The 18,156-nt window shown below is 36.9% G+C and overlaps 1 protein-coding gene across 1 annotated transcript in view; it reads right to left on the bottom strand.

The window, feature by feature from the left end:
• Positions 1-18,156, bottom strand: part of USH2A (usherin) — a 790,488-nt gene that overhangs the window by 664,282 nt on the left and 108,050 nt on the right. The window contains exons 9-10 of the mRNA XM_060088664.1: positions 13,357-13,552; positions 3,904-4,034 (exon numbers count right to left, since the gene is read on the bottom strand). Coding sequence (XP_059944647.1) covers positions 3,904-4,034; positions 13,357-13,552 — 327 coding nt within the window. The remainder of the gene's footprint in view (positions 1-3,903; positions 4,035-13,356; positions 13,553-18,156) is intronic.

Raw genomic sequence — 18,156 nt, 5'->3', positions numbered from 1 at the left:
GGAAGAAGGTGGTCTTTCCCCCACTTCTCTCTTTTCCTTTGATTGTAAAACTGTAGCCCACTAAGTTCTGGGGCACGGCACCCTCTCATTAGGCCGCTTGTAAGCCTCACAAGCATCCTATTCTAAAAAATCCCTTCTTATCACTTTGCCTCTCACTGAATTCTTTCTGCACTGAGACATAAAGAACTGGAGCTCCTCAGAGCCACCCAAAACACTACCTATCTGTTTCAGATTCCTTGGAATCTTGGAATTTTTTACCTATGAGATCATGTTATATACAAAGACAGATAGCTTTACTTCTTCCTTTTCAATCTGGATGACTTTTATTTCATTTTCTTGCCTAATTTCCCTGGTTAGAACCTGCAGTACAATGTTGAATAGAATATTGTTGTCTTATTCCTGATCTTAGGGAGAGAGCATTAAGTTTTTCACTGAAAGTTTTCATTTATAAGTAGGAGGTCAGCTGTAGGTAGGTATTGTGTAGATGTTTGTTTTCAAGTTGAGGAAATTCTCCTCCATTACTAGTTTTCTGAGAGTGTTTATCATGAATTGGTGTTAAATTTTGTCAAATACTATTTCTAAATATAGTATTATAATCAGGTGACTCTTTTCTTTAGCCAGAAAATAAGGTGATTGCTTGATTTTCAAACATTGAAACAGAATGCATTCCTGGAACACAACCACCTTAGTCTTTGTGTTTAATTATTTTAAAATACTGCTGAGTATCTATTTGCCAAAATTTTGTTTATAACTTTGGCCTCTCAATTCATGAATGATATTAGTTTATGGTTTTCTTTTATGCACTGTTGCTGGTCTTGTTTGCTATCAAGATAATATTTTTGTTCACGGGCAATCTTTAACTTTCAATTGGTTTATTAGACCATTTACATTGAATGGTATTATTGTTATATTAAGGTTTAATAAGTCTGCCATTTTATTTTTTGGTTTCAATTTATTCTGTTTTTCAGTCTCTAGTTACTTTCTTCCTGTATTATTATAGGTTATTTGAACATATTTTATTTTATTATTTATTTTTTTACATGAACATATTTTAGAATTCCATTTTGATTTATCTGTGGTGTTCCTGAATACATCATCCTTATAATAAGCCTTTTTAGTTGCTGTCTAGATATTACATTATATACACAGATATCAAAGTCTGGTAGTTTTTTTTATTTTACCAATTCCAGTTAAGTAGAGAAAAGTTACTTCCCTTTACATTTCTTACCCTCTCCATTTCTGATATAATTGTTTTAAATATCTCCTCTAATATATTGAGAACCACATTAGATAGTGATGTAATTTTTACTTCAACCGTCAAAAAATTTTAAAAACTCAAAGAGAAGGGGAAAAATGTGTCATATTTAGCCATATTTTAACTCTGATGTTTTTTATGCCTTTCTGATGTTTCAAGATTCCTTCATTTATCATTTCCTGTTTAGAGAAGTTTCTTCAGCCAAACTTTAGAGTAGGTATACGCTGGAGACAAATGGATGGATGCTTTAAAATCTTTGCATGATAATTCTAACATCTTTATCACCTTGATGCTGGTATTGTTGATTGTCTTTTTTCATTCCATTTGATACTATCCTAGTTCTTGTAATGATAAGTGAAATTTTATTGGAACCTGGACATCTTGGTGTTATAAGACTCTGAATCTTACTTAGGTCTTGCTTTAATAGTCAGGCCTCCTATGAAACTCTTCTGGTGAGTGAAGAGAGGATGTTGCCTCACTATTGCCTGGTGGGAATAGAAGTCAAGGTTCTCCATTCTGGCTCCACTGACTCAGTAGGGGAGGGTTTCCTTGTTACCACTGGGCAGGACTTGGGGTTCTGACTCTCCACTAGGACTCTGAAAACACTGCCCTAGCTGGGTGGGGAGAAACACCTCCATTTCAAGGAGATCTCAAAGAATGTTTACCTATATTGATGACATCAATGATCAGAGAGGTCTTACCTTCTGAAATGTCATTGCCCTGGGTATGTTCATGTACAATTCCACCCCAAAATTAGATCCACCCCATGAGAGCTGGAGAAAGAGATCCAGAGCCAGTAGTGTACTGGAGCCATCTCCACTGTATGATAAAACCATTCTTCCCAAATTCATATTTGGTGACATCTCATTGGTAGCTTAAAATTGATGATGTGGGCTTTTTATTTTTCTCAGATACCCCAGTGTTAAATATTTATAAGCACAGAATTACTAAAACTGTCTCCTACCCCAATAAAATGGACTTGAAATAGAAATTTGAAAAAAATTAGGTTTTAATTTCCTGCATACTTGAGTTATAGAATTGAGAGACAAATCTGCTACACTTTACTTCATATGGGTAATGACATATAAATGAAACTTTGGGAGGTGTAACTTTAGTTCACAGTTTTTCAGTACTATATACCAAAATTACTTTACCTTAGATCTTCAGGGAGAAAAGGTATTTAAGTGAAAAATTTACATAATGCTTAGATTATTATAATAACCATTCTAAATGACCATCTGACTATGAGATTAGTGCTCAGACAGAATCTCTCTTCATTCACTTAACTTATTAAGTAAGTATTTATGGGGTGCTTATTATGTGACTGAAACTATACTGTTTGTGTTGGACAGAGAGAAGATAAAGAAGTAAATAAGTGAATTTATTTAATTTGCTGAAGTAAATAAATGAATTTATTTAATTTGCTTAATTAAATAAAGGCTACAATGAAAATAACATGGGATGATGTAAAATACTGTGATTTGAAAATGTTCTACAACTGGGTGATCAGTGAAGAAATCTCAAAAGATATATTAATCTTTGAATTGAGACTTGAATAACACACAAAAGACATCCATGTTGAAAATTCAGGGCAAATGTATAAGGGTGAGATGTGTAAAGACAGTCAGATTTTACTAGTCAACACATATAAAACTGTAAAATGACTCTCTCAGAAAATAGTGCCTCAATATCACAATATAAAAACAGTAGAGATTGCCTTTTTAGTTATTTTTTACCTCCCAGCTTTCCAATGAAGCATATCACACACTATGGTTAATCTGAAGGTCTTCAAATCCATACTAGCTCACTTTATATTTGGCTTTTATTTGTTAAAACCGTTTTTAATGCATGTTCCAAGTTATATGACAAAGATATTTTGCCTTGAAATTATTATCATTCCTTTGTAACTTAAAAAAATTTTTTTTCTTTAACCAGATTGTGGTTTATGCTCTTGGCCACTGCATTCTCAACTATTTGCAAGAGAATATGTAATTATTAAAAATTAATACAATCATTGAATTGATACTTCAAGGTAAATTTGCCTTTTATCTACTTTCATGTGGTAATATTATCAGAACAGGTAAAAAGCTTCATTTAAGTATGGAGCTGCTTTTCCTGATGTATAATACAGTTACAATCTGTGTTCATATAGGTCAGACATCAATATTTGTGACGTTGGTAATTAAAATTAATAAAATGATAAAAACCCATTGTACTGTTAGATAGAGAAAAGGTTAAAAGAAATTTAGACCAGAGCTATCATAATTTCCATTTGGATCTGTATGTGACTTTTGCTATACTATCTTCTATGGAATTTGGGAGGAAAACTGTTGTTGTTTACTTAATATCACTTATTAATATTAATTCACCAGTAATTCCAAGACACATACTTAAATTACTTCATTGTTTACTTGGAACCCCAAGTTGCCAAGTTTCTTGACAACTGTAAAATGGACCGCCCAAGTAGCCTTATATTTTATATTCATATTAAAAGTTGCACAGAAACACCCCGAAAGCAACCACCTCTTTGAAATGTAAGCACACACACAGAGGACTTCCTGATATAGCCCTCAGTATCACTGATAGACCATCTCCTAAATTAGTTTCTGGAAGAGAGCAATTCTTTACCTTCAATAGTGAGAACTCACCTGATTGCACAGGAAGCTATTGTTTCTAGTGCCAACTTTATCACAGTCACAGGGTTTGCAAACATCTATGGCCGAAGGATCTGCACCAACTTGTCGGAAAAAGTAATCCTTACACAGATCACAGTTCTTCCCTGCATCGGGGAAAGGTTATGCATTATGACTTCATTCATTAAAATCAGCTGCATAATTCAAAATTAAAGACTGTATTCCTTTGAGGGAATTCTATAATTTTAGGGATGTCCATTTTAATGCACCTTTCATCTCTACCTGCCAATTTAGTGATCCACAGCATATGAAACAATGAACCTGTTACAAACTGTGCTCTACTTCATTAAACTCCCAGCTGTTATATAATACCACACTTCTAAAAAGCTGTGCTTTGTAGGGGCCCATACATTTTGAAAGAGTTTGTTTCCAAACTTAAAATTTTTATTTCTAGGACCAGGTACTGAATCTAAAATCAAATATGAGAAATTTCTACATTCGTGGTAGATGACAGCTCTACAGTTGGAAGCAAATAAGCATATATTATTCAAATATTTTTCCAGAACTAAATCTTATAAAATAGAAGACTGCTTTTAATGTAATTTACTATTTCATAGTTAATGTGATTAAAAGCAAATGCTTCTGTTAGTACTTGTGGCCATTATTTTTCATTTCAAATATCAAAATAGAATTTTATATTTAGCTACATCAAATAAATTTCATATTAAATAGTAGAATATCTTGACACATTAGAAATATGAGGTAATTCCTATTGTTTACAATTTATTATTCAGAAAATTTCCCTTTCCATTTTATATAAGAACTACAGGGAGTTTCTAAACTAAATGTGAGTAGCATATCAGATCACTGAAATTGAAATAAAACTGAAGGCTATCAATTCCCCCTTTAAACCTGATGCACTCTTCCTCAAATATTGCTGAAACTGGCCCAATATTAGAAAACTATGAAAACAACTTAATCAAATGAAAAACTCACACTCTAATGGATCTCGGCTGTGGACAAATTAAATGGATTTATAATATGTCTAGAATATTTCCATTTCTGTATGCTGAGGACTCCCAAATTGATATCTCCAATCTAGAAATCTCTCCTTTATTTATCATTCAATGAATATTTATTGAGTGATTACCATGTTCCAAACTCTGTGCTAAGGGCTGAGGAAAATACAAACTGCACCCTTTTCACAGAGTTACCTTATAGTCTAGCAGGTAAGATGAATCCTAATTAAATTATTACAGGAATAAATATATATTTACAGGACGCGGAGATCACCTTCCTCCCCACAGATACACCAGAAATACAGCTACACGTGCAACAACTCCTACAGAACACCTACTGAACGCTGGCAGAAGACCCCAGACCTCCCAAAAGGCAAGACACTCCCCACATACCTGGGTAGGGCAAAGCAGAGAGATTCCCGCACAGAGGAGCGGTGCCGAGCGGCACTCACCAGCCCGAGAGGCTTGTCTGCTCCCCCGCCAGGGCGGGCGGCGCTGGAGCTGAGGCTCGGGCTTCGGTCAGAGCGCAGGGAGAGGACTGGGACTGGCGGCGAGAACTCAGCCTGAAGGGGGCTAATGTGCCACAGCTAGCCGGGAGGGAGTCCGGGAAAACTCTGGAGCTGCCGAAGAGGCAGGAGACTTTTTCTTCCCTCTTGGTTTCCTGGTGCGCGAGGAGAGGGGATTAAGACCGCCGCGTAAAGGAGCTCCAGAGACGGGCGCGAGTCGCGGCTGAAAGCGCGGAGCCCAGAGACGGGCGTGGGACGCTGGGGCTGCTGCTGCCGCCGCCAAGAAGCCTGTGTGCGAGCGCAGGACACTGTCCACACCGCCCTTCCGGGAGCCTGTGCAGCCTGCCACTGCCGGGGTCCCGGGATCCAGGGGTGGCTTCCCTGGGAGAACGCACGGCGCGCCCCGGGCTGGTGCAACATCACGCCGACCTCTGCCACTGCAGGCACGCCCCGCACTCCGTGCCCCTCCCTCCCGCCCGGCCTGAGTGAGCCAGAGTCCCCGAAGAGGCTGCTCCTTTAACCCTGTCCTGTCTGAGCGAAGAACAGACGCCCTCCGGCGACCTACACGCAGAGGCGGGGCCAAATCCAAAGCTGAGACCCAGGAGCTGTGAGAACAAAGAAGAGAAAGGGAAACCTCTCCCAGCAGCCTCAGAAGCAGCGGATTAAAGCTCCACAATCAACTTGATGTACCCTGCATCTGTGGAATACATGAATAGACAACAAATCATCCCAAATTGAGGAGCCAGGAGTCAGTGCTGTGCCTCTGAGGTGGGAGAGCGAACTTCAGGACACTGGTCCACAAGAGACCTCCCAGCTCCACATACTATCAAACGGCGAAAATATTCCAGAGATCTCCATCTCAACACCAGCACCCAGCTTCACTCAACGACCAGCAAGCTACAGTGCTGGACACCCTATGCCAAACAACTAGCAAGACAGGAACACAACACCACCCATTAGCAGAGAGGCTGCCTCAAATCATAAAAAGTCCGCAAACACCCCAAAACACACCACCAGACGTGGACCTGCCCACCAGAAAGACAAGATCCAGCCTCATCCACCAGAACACAGGCAGTAGTCCCCTCCACCAAGAAGCCTACACAACCCACTAAACCAACCTTAGCCACTGGGGACAGACACCAAAAACAACGGGAACTACGAACCTGCAGCCTGCAAAGAGGAGACCCCAAACACAGTAACATAAGCAAAATGAGAAGACAGAAAAACACACAGCAGGAGAAGGAGCAAGATAAAAACCCACCAGACCTAACAAATGAAGAGGTAATAGGCAGTCTATCTGAAAAAGAATTCAGAATAACGATGGTAAAGATGATCCAAAATCTTGGAAATAGAATAGACAAAATGCAAGAAACAGTTAACAAGGACCTAGAAGAACTAAAGACGAATCAAGCATCGATTAAAAACACAATAAATGAAATAAAAAATACTCTAGATGGGATCAATAGCAGAATAACTGAGGCAGAAGAACGGATAAGTGAGGTGGAAGATAAAATAGTGGAAATAACTGCTGCACAGCAAAATAAAGAAAAAAGAATGAAAAGAACAGAGGACAGTCTCAGAGACCTCTGGGACAACATTAAACGCACCAACATTCGAATTATAGGGGTTCCAGAAGAAGAAGAGAAAAAGAAAGGGACTGAGAAAATATTTGAAGAGATTATAGTTGAAAACTTCCCTAATATGGGAAAGGAAATAGTTAATCAAGTCCAGGAGGCACAGAGAGTCCCATACAGAATAAATCCAAGGAGAAATACACCAAGACACATATTAATCAAACTGTCAAAAATTAAACACAAAGAAATCATATTAAAAGCAGCAAGGCAAAAACAACAAATAACACACAAGGGAATCCCCATCAGGATAACAGCTGATCTCTCAGCAGAAACTCTACAAGCCAGAAGGGAGTGGCAGGACATACTTAAAGTGATGAAGGAGAAAAACCTGCAACCAAGATTACTCTACCCAGCAAGGATCTCATTCAGATTTGATGGAGAAATTAAAACCTTTACAGACAAGCAAAAGCTGAGAGAGTTCAGCACCACCAAACCAGCTTTACAACAAATGCTAAAGGAACTTCTCTAGGCAAGAAACACAACAGAAGGAAAAGAACTACAATAACGAACCCAAAACAATTAAGAAAATGGGAATAGGAACATACATATCAATAATTACCTTAAATGTAAATGGACTAAATGCTCCCACCAAAAGACACAGACTGGCTGAATGGATACAAAAACAAGACCCATATATATGCTGTCTACAAGAGACCCACTTCAGACCTAGAGATACATACAGACTGAAAGTAAGGGGATGGAAAAAGATATTCCATGCAAATGGAAACCAAAAGAAAGCTGGAGTAGCAATTCTCATATCAGACAAAATAGACTTTAAAATAAAGACTACTAGAAGAGACAAAGAAGGACACTACATAATGATCAAGGGATCAATCCAAGAAGAAGATATAACAATTGTAAATATTTATGCACCAAACATAGGAGCACCTCAATACATAAGGGAAATATTAACAGCCATAAAAGGAGAAATCGACAGTAACACAATCATAGTAGGGGACTTTAACACCCCACTTTCACCAATGGACAGGTCATCCAAAATGAAAATAAATAAGGAAACACAAGCTTTAAATGATACATTAAACAAGATGGACTTAATTGATATTTATAGGACATTCCATCCAAAAACAACAGAATACACATTTTTCTCAAGTGCTCATGGAACATTCTCCAGGATAGATCATATCTTGGGTCACAAATCAAGCCTTGGTAAATTTAAGAAAATTGAAATTGTATCAAGTATCTTTTCCAACCACAATGCTATGAGACTAGATATCAATTACAGGAAAAAAGCTGTAAAACATACAAACACATGGAGGCTAAACAATACACTACTTAATAACGAAGTGATCACTGAAGAAATCAAAGAGGAAATTAAAAAATACCTAGAAACAAATGACAATGGAGACACGACGACCCAAAACCTATGGGATGCAGCAAAAGCAGTTCTAAGAGGGAAGTTTATGGCAATACAATCACACCTTAAGAAACAGGAAATATCTCGAATAAACAACCTAACCTTGCACCTAAAGCAATTAGAGAAAGAAGAACAAAAACATCCCAAAGTTAGCAGAAGGAAAGAAATCATAAAAATCAGATCAGAAATAAATGAAAAAGAAATGAAGGAAACGATAGCAAAGATCAATAAAACTAAAAGCTGGTTCTTTGAGAAGATAAACAAAATTGATAAACCATTAGCCAGACTCATCAAGAAAAAAAGGGAGAAGACTCAAATCAATAGAATTAGAAATGAAAAAGGAGAAGTAACAACTGACACTGCAGAAATACAAAAGATCATGAGAGATTACTATAAGCAACTCTATGCCAATAAAATGGACAACCTGGAAGAAATGGACAAATTCTTAGAAATGCACAACCTGCCAAGACTGAATCAGGAAGAAATAGAAAATATGAATAGACCAATCACAAGCACTGAAATTGAAACTGTGATAAAAAATCTTCCAACAAACAAAAGCCCAGGACCAGATGGCTTCACAGGCGAATTCTATCAAGCATTTAGAGAAGAGCTAACACCTATCCTTCTCAAACTCTTCCAAAATATAGCAGAGGGAGGAACACTCCCAAACTCATTCTACGAGGCCACCATCACCTTGATACCAAAACCAGACAAGGATGTCACAAAGAAAGAAAACTACAGGCCAATATCACTGATGAACATAGATGCAAAAATCCTCAACAAAATACTAGCAAACAGAATCCAACAGCACATTAAAAGGATCATACACCATGATCAAGTGGGGTTTATTCCAGGAATGCAAGGATTCTTCAATATACGCAAATCAATCAATGTGATACACCATATTAACAAGTTGAAGGAGAAAAACCATATGATCATCTCAATAGATGCAGAGAAAGCTTTTGACAAAATTCAACACCCATTTATGATAAAAACCCTGCAGAAAGTAGGCATAGAGGGAACTTTCCTCAACATAATAAAGGCCATATATGACAAACCCACAGCCAGCATCGTCCTCAATGGTGAAAAACTGAAACCATTTCCACTAAGATCAGGAACAAGACAAGGTTGCCCACTCTCACCACTCTTATTCAACATAGTTTTGGAAGTTTTAGCCACAGCAATCAGAGAAGAAAAGGAAATAAAAGGAATCCAAATGGGAAAAGAAGAAGTAAAGCTGTCACTGTTTGCAGATGACATGATACTATACATAGAGAATCCTAAAGATGCTACCAGAAAACTACTAGAGCTAATCAATGAATTTGGTAAAGTTGCAGGATACAAAATTAATGCACAGAAATCTCTGGCATTCCTATATACTAATGATGAAAAATCTGAAAGTGAAATCAAGGAAACACTCCCATTTACCATTGCAACAAAAAGAATAAAATATCTAGGAATAAACCTCCCTAAGGAGACAAAAGACCTGTATGCAGAAAATTATAAGACACTGATGAAAGAAATTAAAGATGATACAAATAGATGGAGAGATGTACCATGTTCTTGGATTGGAAGAATCAACATTGTGAAAATGACTCTACTACCCAAAGCAATCTACAGATTCAATGCAATACCTATCAAACTACCAATGGCATTTTTCACAGAACTAGAACAAAAAATTTCACAATTTGTATGGAAACACAAAAGACCCCGAATAGCCAAAGCAATCTTGAGAACGAAAAATGGAGCTGGAGGAATCAGGCTCCCTGACTTCAGACTATACTACAAAGCTACAGTAATCAAGACAGTATGGTACTGGCACAAAAACAGAAAGATAGATCAATGGAACAGGATAGAAAGCCCAGAGATAAACCCACGGACATATGGTCACCTTATCTTTGATAAAGGAGGCAGGAATGTACAGTGGAGAAAGGACAGTCTCTTCAATAAGTGGTGCTGGGAAAACTGGACAGGGACATGTAAAAGTATGAGATTAGATCACTCCCTAACACCATACACAAAAATTAGCTCAAAATGGATTAAAGACCTAAATGTAAGGCCAGACACTATCAAACTCCTAGAGGAAAACATAGGCAGAACACTCTATGACATAAATCACAGCAAGATCCTTTTTGACCCACCTCCTAGAGAAATGGAAATAAAGACAAAAATAAACACATGGGACCTAATGAAACTTCAAAGCTTTTGCACAGCAAAGGAAACCATAAACAAGACCAAAAGACAACCCTCAGAATGGGAGAAAATATTTGCAAATGAAGCAACTGACAAAGGATTAATCTCCAAAATTTATAAGCAGCTCATGCAGCTCAATAGCAAAAAAACAAACAACCCAATCCAAAAATGGGCAGAAGACCTAAATAGACATTTCTCCACAGAAGATATACAGACAGCCAACAAACACATGAAAGGATGCTCAACATCTTTACTCATTAGAGAAATGCAAATCAAAACTACAATGAGATATCATCTCACACCAGTCAGAATGGCCATCATCAAAAAATCTACAAACAATAAATGCTGGAGAGGGTGTGGAAAAAAGGGAACACTCTTGCACTGCTGGTGGGAATGTGAATTGGTACAGCCACTATGGAGAACAGTATGGAGGTTCCTTAAAAAACTACAAATAGAACTACCATATGACCCAGCAATCCCACTACTGGGCATATACCCTGAGAAAACCATAATTCAAAAAGAGACATGTACCAAAATGTTCATAGCAGCCCTATTTACAATAGCCCGGAGATGGAAACAACCTAAGTGTCCATCATCGGATGAATGGATAAAGAAGATGTGGCACATATATACAATGGAATATTACTCAGCCATAAAAAGAAATGAAATTGAGCTATTTGTAATGAGGTGGATGGACCTAGAGTCTGTCATACAGAGTGAAGTAAGTCAGAAAGAGAAAGACAAATACTGTATGCTGACACATATATATGGAATTTAAGAAAAAAATGTCATCAAGAACATAGGGGTAAGACAGGAATAAAGACACAGACCTACTAGAGCATGGACTTGAGGATATGGGGAGGGGGAAGGGTAAGCTGTGCCAAAGTGAAAGAGCGGCATGGACATATATACACCACCAAATGTAAGGTAGATAGCTAGTGGGAAGCAGCCGCATAGCACAGGGAGATCAGCTCGGTTCTTTGTGACCGCCTGGAGGGGTGGGATAGGGAGGGTGGGAGGGAGACGCAAAAGGGAGGGGATATGGGAACATATGTATATGTATAACTGATTAAATTTGTAAAATAAAAAAAAATAAAGAATAAAAAAATATATATATATATATATATATTTACAAACTGTGATAACCATAAGATGCCACTAAAGTATATAGATTATACTGATCCTCTCTGAAGCATCATGGAAGTCTTTCTTTAAGAAAGGAGCTTCAGAACTGTGTTTCTGACTACCCCAAAGAGAGTTTCTTCTTTGTTTCTTGGAAACACACCGTGAACTTGTCCAAAACAGAACTTGTCATCTTCTCCCTCAATTTGATCCTCCTGTATTTCCTATCTCAATGGCTGGTACCAACGTTGACCGTGTTTCTCAAACTGGAATGTTAGACATAAGTCTTGACTCTTCTTCCTTCCTTTACCTACACTCTGCACCTTGCTCGGAAAATGCTGTCCCTGCCTACCCTAAGTTTCTATTGGATCCGCTCATCTCTATCCACACCACCTTAAATGTTTTCCCGCATTATTTCTCATCTGGACCATTGCAATATCTGACTAACGTTTTTTCCCAAACCACTTTTGACTCTCTCCAATCCATTCTCCACTTTATAACCAGATGGGTCTTTAGAAATCACAAAATTCCTTTCCTTAAGTGCCCTTAAATGGCATCTCTTTAACCTTAGGATAGAAGCCAATCTCTTTACCATGGTTTAGAGAGCCCTCCAGTATCTGGGTTCTGCCTTTCTTCCTAGTGCCTTTTCTAACAATTAGCCATTTGCACTTTCAACAGTTCTTCAAGGGCGCCATGTTTCTCTCTCCTCTAGGCCATTGCACAACTGTTTCTCTTACTGGAAAACTTTGTTCACGCTAATCCCCAGCCCCACTCCTTCACCTGGTTAACTCCTATTATACTTCCCCATCTTAGCACTCATCAGACAACTTTTTAATTGTTCCTTTAATAGGGTGCCTTTACCACCATGTAATAATCCATACAAAGACAAGAAAATTCATCATCTTGTTAATCCTTATATTCCCAGCACCTAGCCAAGAGCTTGTCCCACTTTAGGTTATCAATAATTATCCAACAATTTCATTCATGCTTCAGAGTAGCACACTTTCAAACCCATCAGACTTGGGCTATTATATTTTACAAATTCAGACATTGTCTATTTCTGCTTTTAACATATCAGCCTTTCAGAAAATAGTAATTTTTCAATGACTAGTCAAAATGTTGGATGGTTTTAGGGACAAGACTCTAATAGTTATTTTATGCATTTAATGAACATTTTTTAAAAGAGTATTCCCTGATTACTAGAGTCCATGCCAAATCTGAATGATTGTAAACCTCTCTACATGGGAATCCAGACATAATGGAAGATCAGGGGTCAAACAGAAAACTTATTTCAAGGATATATATACTCAGAATAATACAGTAATTCCTGATGTATCCAAAATATATTCATGATCTAATCAAATGTTGTGAACTTATTTAAAAAAAACATTTTCATGAAAATATATAGTCTAAGACTAGAGTGTTATATCTGAAAACTACCTAATCATTTGGAGCATGAAGATTCAGTAAACCAGAGTGGTTTTCAAACTTAATGATATGAAAGCACTTTCTTAAATAAGATAGCAATAACATAATTTAAAATAATATGCATTATATATAGAAGCACATGGGCTTCAAGACCAAGTGAGCTTCTCTTATTTGTGTTATTTGCTAGCTACCTGTAGTGTTATGCTCACAGTCATCACAAACTCCTCCACCTCCTCTGTGGTGTTCAGATGGAAAGGGATCCACTGAGATGTTGTAGTGGCAGCTTCTGGAATGGCTGTTGCATTTACAGGGTTTACAATTGAAGGTGTGAACTTGATCACTTTGGCGAAAAGGCTTGTCATTATAAAGAGGCAGGCAGTGATCACACTAGAACAAGAAAGTAATATCAGAATGATAAATATATAAAGTTGTGCTTTGTTTCTTCTTATTTACATATCCAGCACTTTCACTAGATAGAAAGCTAATATCAAAGAGTTGAAAGTCAGCAACTATTGTATTCTTTAAAGTGTTATATAAATCAGAAATTAGCATATTACAGGGCTTCCCTGGTGGCGCAGTGGTTGAGAATCCGCCTGCCGATGCAGGGGACACGGGTTTGTGCCCCGGTCTGGGAAGATCCCACATGCCGCAGAGCGGCTGGGCCCGTGAGCCATGGCCGCTGAGCCTATGCGTCCAGAGCCTGTGCTCCGCAACAGGAGAGGCCACAACAGTGAGAGGCCCGCATACCGCAAAAAAAAAAAAAAAAAAAGAAATTAGCATATTACAGTCGTGGTAGTGCAGAATTTAAAAGTGACAATGCAAGATGAAACCATTTAAAGTGATCTTAATAACCAATGGAGAAAATTATGATTGTTCCACAATCTGAAATTTTTTGTGAAAACATTAAAAGCTTGACTTTCAAGTCCTGGTTCCACAAGTAAAGAGCTTGGAATTGTCACTCTATCATAACAAAAAATAAAAAGTTGAACAGACTGAAATATCAACAACTCTCCCTGGATCCCTAAGTGGGGGACACAGGGCAAACATCTGTCCCCAAGATTGGAGAGACAGGCAAATAAAGAGAGTCTCAGCTATAGGATCAAAGACTCACTAGCAGAAAGTTCCATGGGAACCAATGCTGGGGTAGAAAATCTGAATTATAATTGATATATTGCTGGAAGTTCACCGTGAACAAGTCTGATAATTGAAAACTCCAGGGTGGTGTAGTTATACGGGTCCCTCACCATTCTGTGAGATTTTCTTCCAGCATCCTGACCAGGTTCTCACAGTAAATGAACTCAGGGGAAAATCCCTGGGTGCTTCTGGCAGAGGGAGAAGAAAGGAAGCATTTCAAAGTACATCAGAGCACTCTGTTCTTAACGATATCTGCCTCAGGATAAATTACTTAACCAGAGCCTAACAGACCTAGAGAAAGGAAATACTCAACTCCAGCCCCCTCTAGTCACTCTGTCCCACCTAAACGGGAGGTGGGCAGAGGGGGCAAAGAGGCACACATAAAGTTCACAGTCCAGAGGCAAAGGCTTACTAAGACTGAAAACTAAAGGGAAATAGAAAATAGTAAAACTAACATTTAATAATCATAAGACTATAGGGGCTTCCCTGGTGGCTCAGTGGTTGAGAGTCCACCTGCCGATGCAGGGGACACGGGTTCGTGCCCCAGTCTGGGAAGATCCCACATGCCACGGAGCTGCTGGGCCTGTGAGCCATGGCCGCTGAGCCTGCACGTCCGGAGCCTGTATTCTGCAATGGGAGCAGCCACAACAGTGAGAGCCCCACGTACTGCAAAAAAAAAAAAAAAAAAAAAGACTATAGAACACTTGCCCTCCCCTCACTCCTCACCAGCACATTGCTAAAAACCTATTTACAGCAGTTCTTCTCACCTGGCACATCACATCTGGCTTTCAAGAAAAAAATTACAAGGCATACCAGAAGGCAAAAAACACAATTTGAAGAAAAAAAGCAAGCGTCAGAACCAGATATGACAGAGATGTTGATGTTAGAATTATCAGGCAAGGAATTTAAAATCACAGCATGCAAGAACAGATTGGCAATATAAGCAGAGTGATGGAAATTCTACAAAAGAACCAAAAAGAAATGCTAGAGATCAAAAACACTGTACCAGAAATGAAGAATGCCTCTGATGAGCTTAGTAGTAGATTGGATAAGTCTCAGGAAAGAATCTCTGAGCTAGATGATATATCAATAGAAACCTCAAAAACTGAAAAGCAAAAAGAACGAAGACTGAAAAATCAGGACAATCCAAGGACTGTGGAACTACAAAAGGTGAAACATACGTATAATGGGAAGGAAATGAGAGGGAGAATGGAATAGAAGAAATATTTGAAACAATAATAACTGAGAATTTCCCCAACTTAATGTCAGACACCAAACCACAGATCCAAGAAGCTCAGAAAACACCAAGAAAGTTAAATGCCAAAAAAACAAACAAACAAAAATCCACTATACCTAGGCATATCATTTTCAAACTACAGAAAATCAAAGATAAAGAAAAAATTCAGAAAGAGAAACCAAAGTTAAAATACACCTAACCTATATAGTAACAAAGAATTATATCTAACTTCTCAGAAAACATGCAAGCAAGAAGATTATTGTGTGAAGTACTTAAAGTGTTGAGAGAAAAAAAAACTACCAATGTAGAATTCTGTACTCTGCAAAATTATCTTACAAAAATGAAGGAGAAATAAAGACTTGTCAGACAAACACAAATTGTGAAAATGTGTTGCCAGTAGACCTTACTTGCAAGAAATGTTAAAAGAAGTTTTCTTTGCCCTCAGTAAACATTGTCTACTACTTTATTGTTAGATTAGCAATCGAGGATCAAAGAGGATAAGTAATGAGAAAACTATCATTGAACAATAAGTCCCTGAGTCTACTTTAACTGAATCTCAGATTCCTCATCTCTAAAAGGAAGTCAATGTAACACAACACCTTAACTCTTACTGACTCAAAATAATCTGAGGATAAGTGGCAATATTTTTAAAATGCTCTACAGCAGACAAGGAAAATAATATACATCAGAAACTTGGATCTACATAAAGAAAGGAAGAGCATCAAAGAAGGATAAGTGAAGATAAAACTGTAAAAACTTCCTACCAGTTACAAATGTAAAGGGAAATAGAAAATAGTAAAACTAACATTTAATAAACTGTAATTTAATATTAGAAACTTTGAGAATTATTTTCCTTGTAAAAATTCATTCAGTATCTTGAATAATGCTTGCTTTCTTATTCTGTAAATTTCTATATTGAGCAAGCATCTTTTCTAAGCCTTGAGAATTGTCATACTCCTTTCTAAGTATGGATCAGCCTGCTTCCATCATTTTCATGTTTTTGCTTTCACTGATGTGCAATATCTCTGAGATTCCTTTAATGTAAAGTTTTTGTTGGCATCATTTCCTCTAGGACATCTTTACCTATTCATCACAACCAATGTCCTCATTTATGCTAAATTCACATTCATTAAGTTGCCCTGGCTGCATATATAAAGTATTCCAAATGGTGACAGTGATCTGCTATTTGTTCTCTAGAAAGAAATGTTTAATTGAAATTTCACTCCCAAAACATTCTTTCTTTCCATCTTTGTTGGCCAATTCTTCTTTTTTGAATATTCATATTTATAAAATGTCACATGGGTTTATCACTTAAAAAGAGGTGAGACCACTATAAGCTTCTCTGTGAATGAACTGATTAGTGGATGTGCACTGACCAGTCACCAATAGAGTGAAAGAAGCTGCATGATTGATTGGTCACTGATCATGATGTGCAACAGTTATATATATAATTTGTAGACTGACAGGCCAGCAGCAAAATTTGTATTTTATGAAATTACTTACAGGTAATATACCTTGATAACTAATATTTGGACCATGTTTTTAGAGGATTGGTGTTTAACTAAAACAGACCTGTTATGTACTGGATCAATTAAAGCTAGAAATTTTTTTTTAATTAGTGCTTTTAGCATCTAATATACATACAATTTATGCACAAAGCAAAATTTATTCCATAGATTACGGAACTATTCATGGGAACTGTGTTAAAATTTTAGCATAATTATGTACTTAATAAAAGTAATACTATCCTTTTCATAAAATAAATAAATGAAGTAGAAAATAAAAATCACTGATAATTCAACTGCCAAATGATAAGCTACAATATTTTAATGATTTTTTTCAAAACTTATAAATGTGTATTTTTTCCCTTTTTCTCAAAATTAGGAATACACAAAAACACACATATACACACATATAACCCATACTATTACATAGTCTCTTATCATTAAATATCATGAATTTTATTGCATTACTTATCATATTATTCATAAAACAACTTATTTAGCCAGTCTGCAACTACAAAAAAAAACACTTTGCTTCTTCTCATTTTTTGTTTTTCTTGTGGCTATTTCCTTAACAAGATTATAAGTGATAAAGTTATATCATAAGAATGTAAATATTTTAAAAGATTTTGTGAAATATGACCACTTTCTTCTAGGAAAAGTTAAACTAATTTATAATCCCACAAGTAGTATCTGAGAATGTCCATTTTCTTGTGTTCTGCTCAACTAAAGTCTATGATTATCTCTTTACTATTTTGATTTTAGAAAAGTATCAATCACTGTTTCAGTATGTATGTTGTTGATTACTAGTAAGGTTTTATATTTTTCATCTAGTTTTGATAAAATATAATATTTTTGTGAGAAAACTGCTCATTTTTACTTTGCATATTCATTTTTTCTTATTGCTTTTAAATATCTTTTCATATATTAGGTACATTTTTCTTTGCCTGTCAAATAGTCAGGATTTAGTTCATAATTTTCAATATATACTTATATTTTATTTTCTTTTTCTACTTTACTTCTACATTATTGGCCAAAAATTTTAGCACCACAGTTAATAAGTATGCCATAGTGGTGACCATGATATATTTGTATTATTTCTGACTTTAATGGAAATG

Source organism: Mesoplodon densirostris, chromosome 2 (assembly GCF_025265405.1).
Source record: "Mesoplodon densirostris isolate mMesDen1 chromosome 2, mMesDen1 primary haplotype, whole genome shotgun sequence".
In the NCBI taxonomy this organism is placed as follows: domain Eukaryota; kingdom Metazoa; phylum Chordata; class Mammalia; order Artiodactyla; family Ziphiidae; genus Mesoplodon; species Mesoplodon densirostris.
The sequence above is the reverse complement of the archived record's forward strand: the minus strand, read 5'-3'. Positions and strand labels throughout refer to the sequence as shown.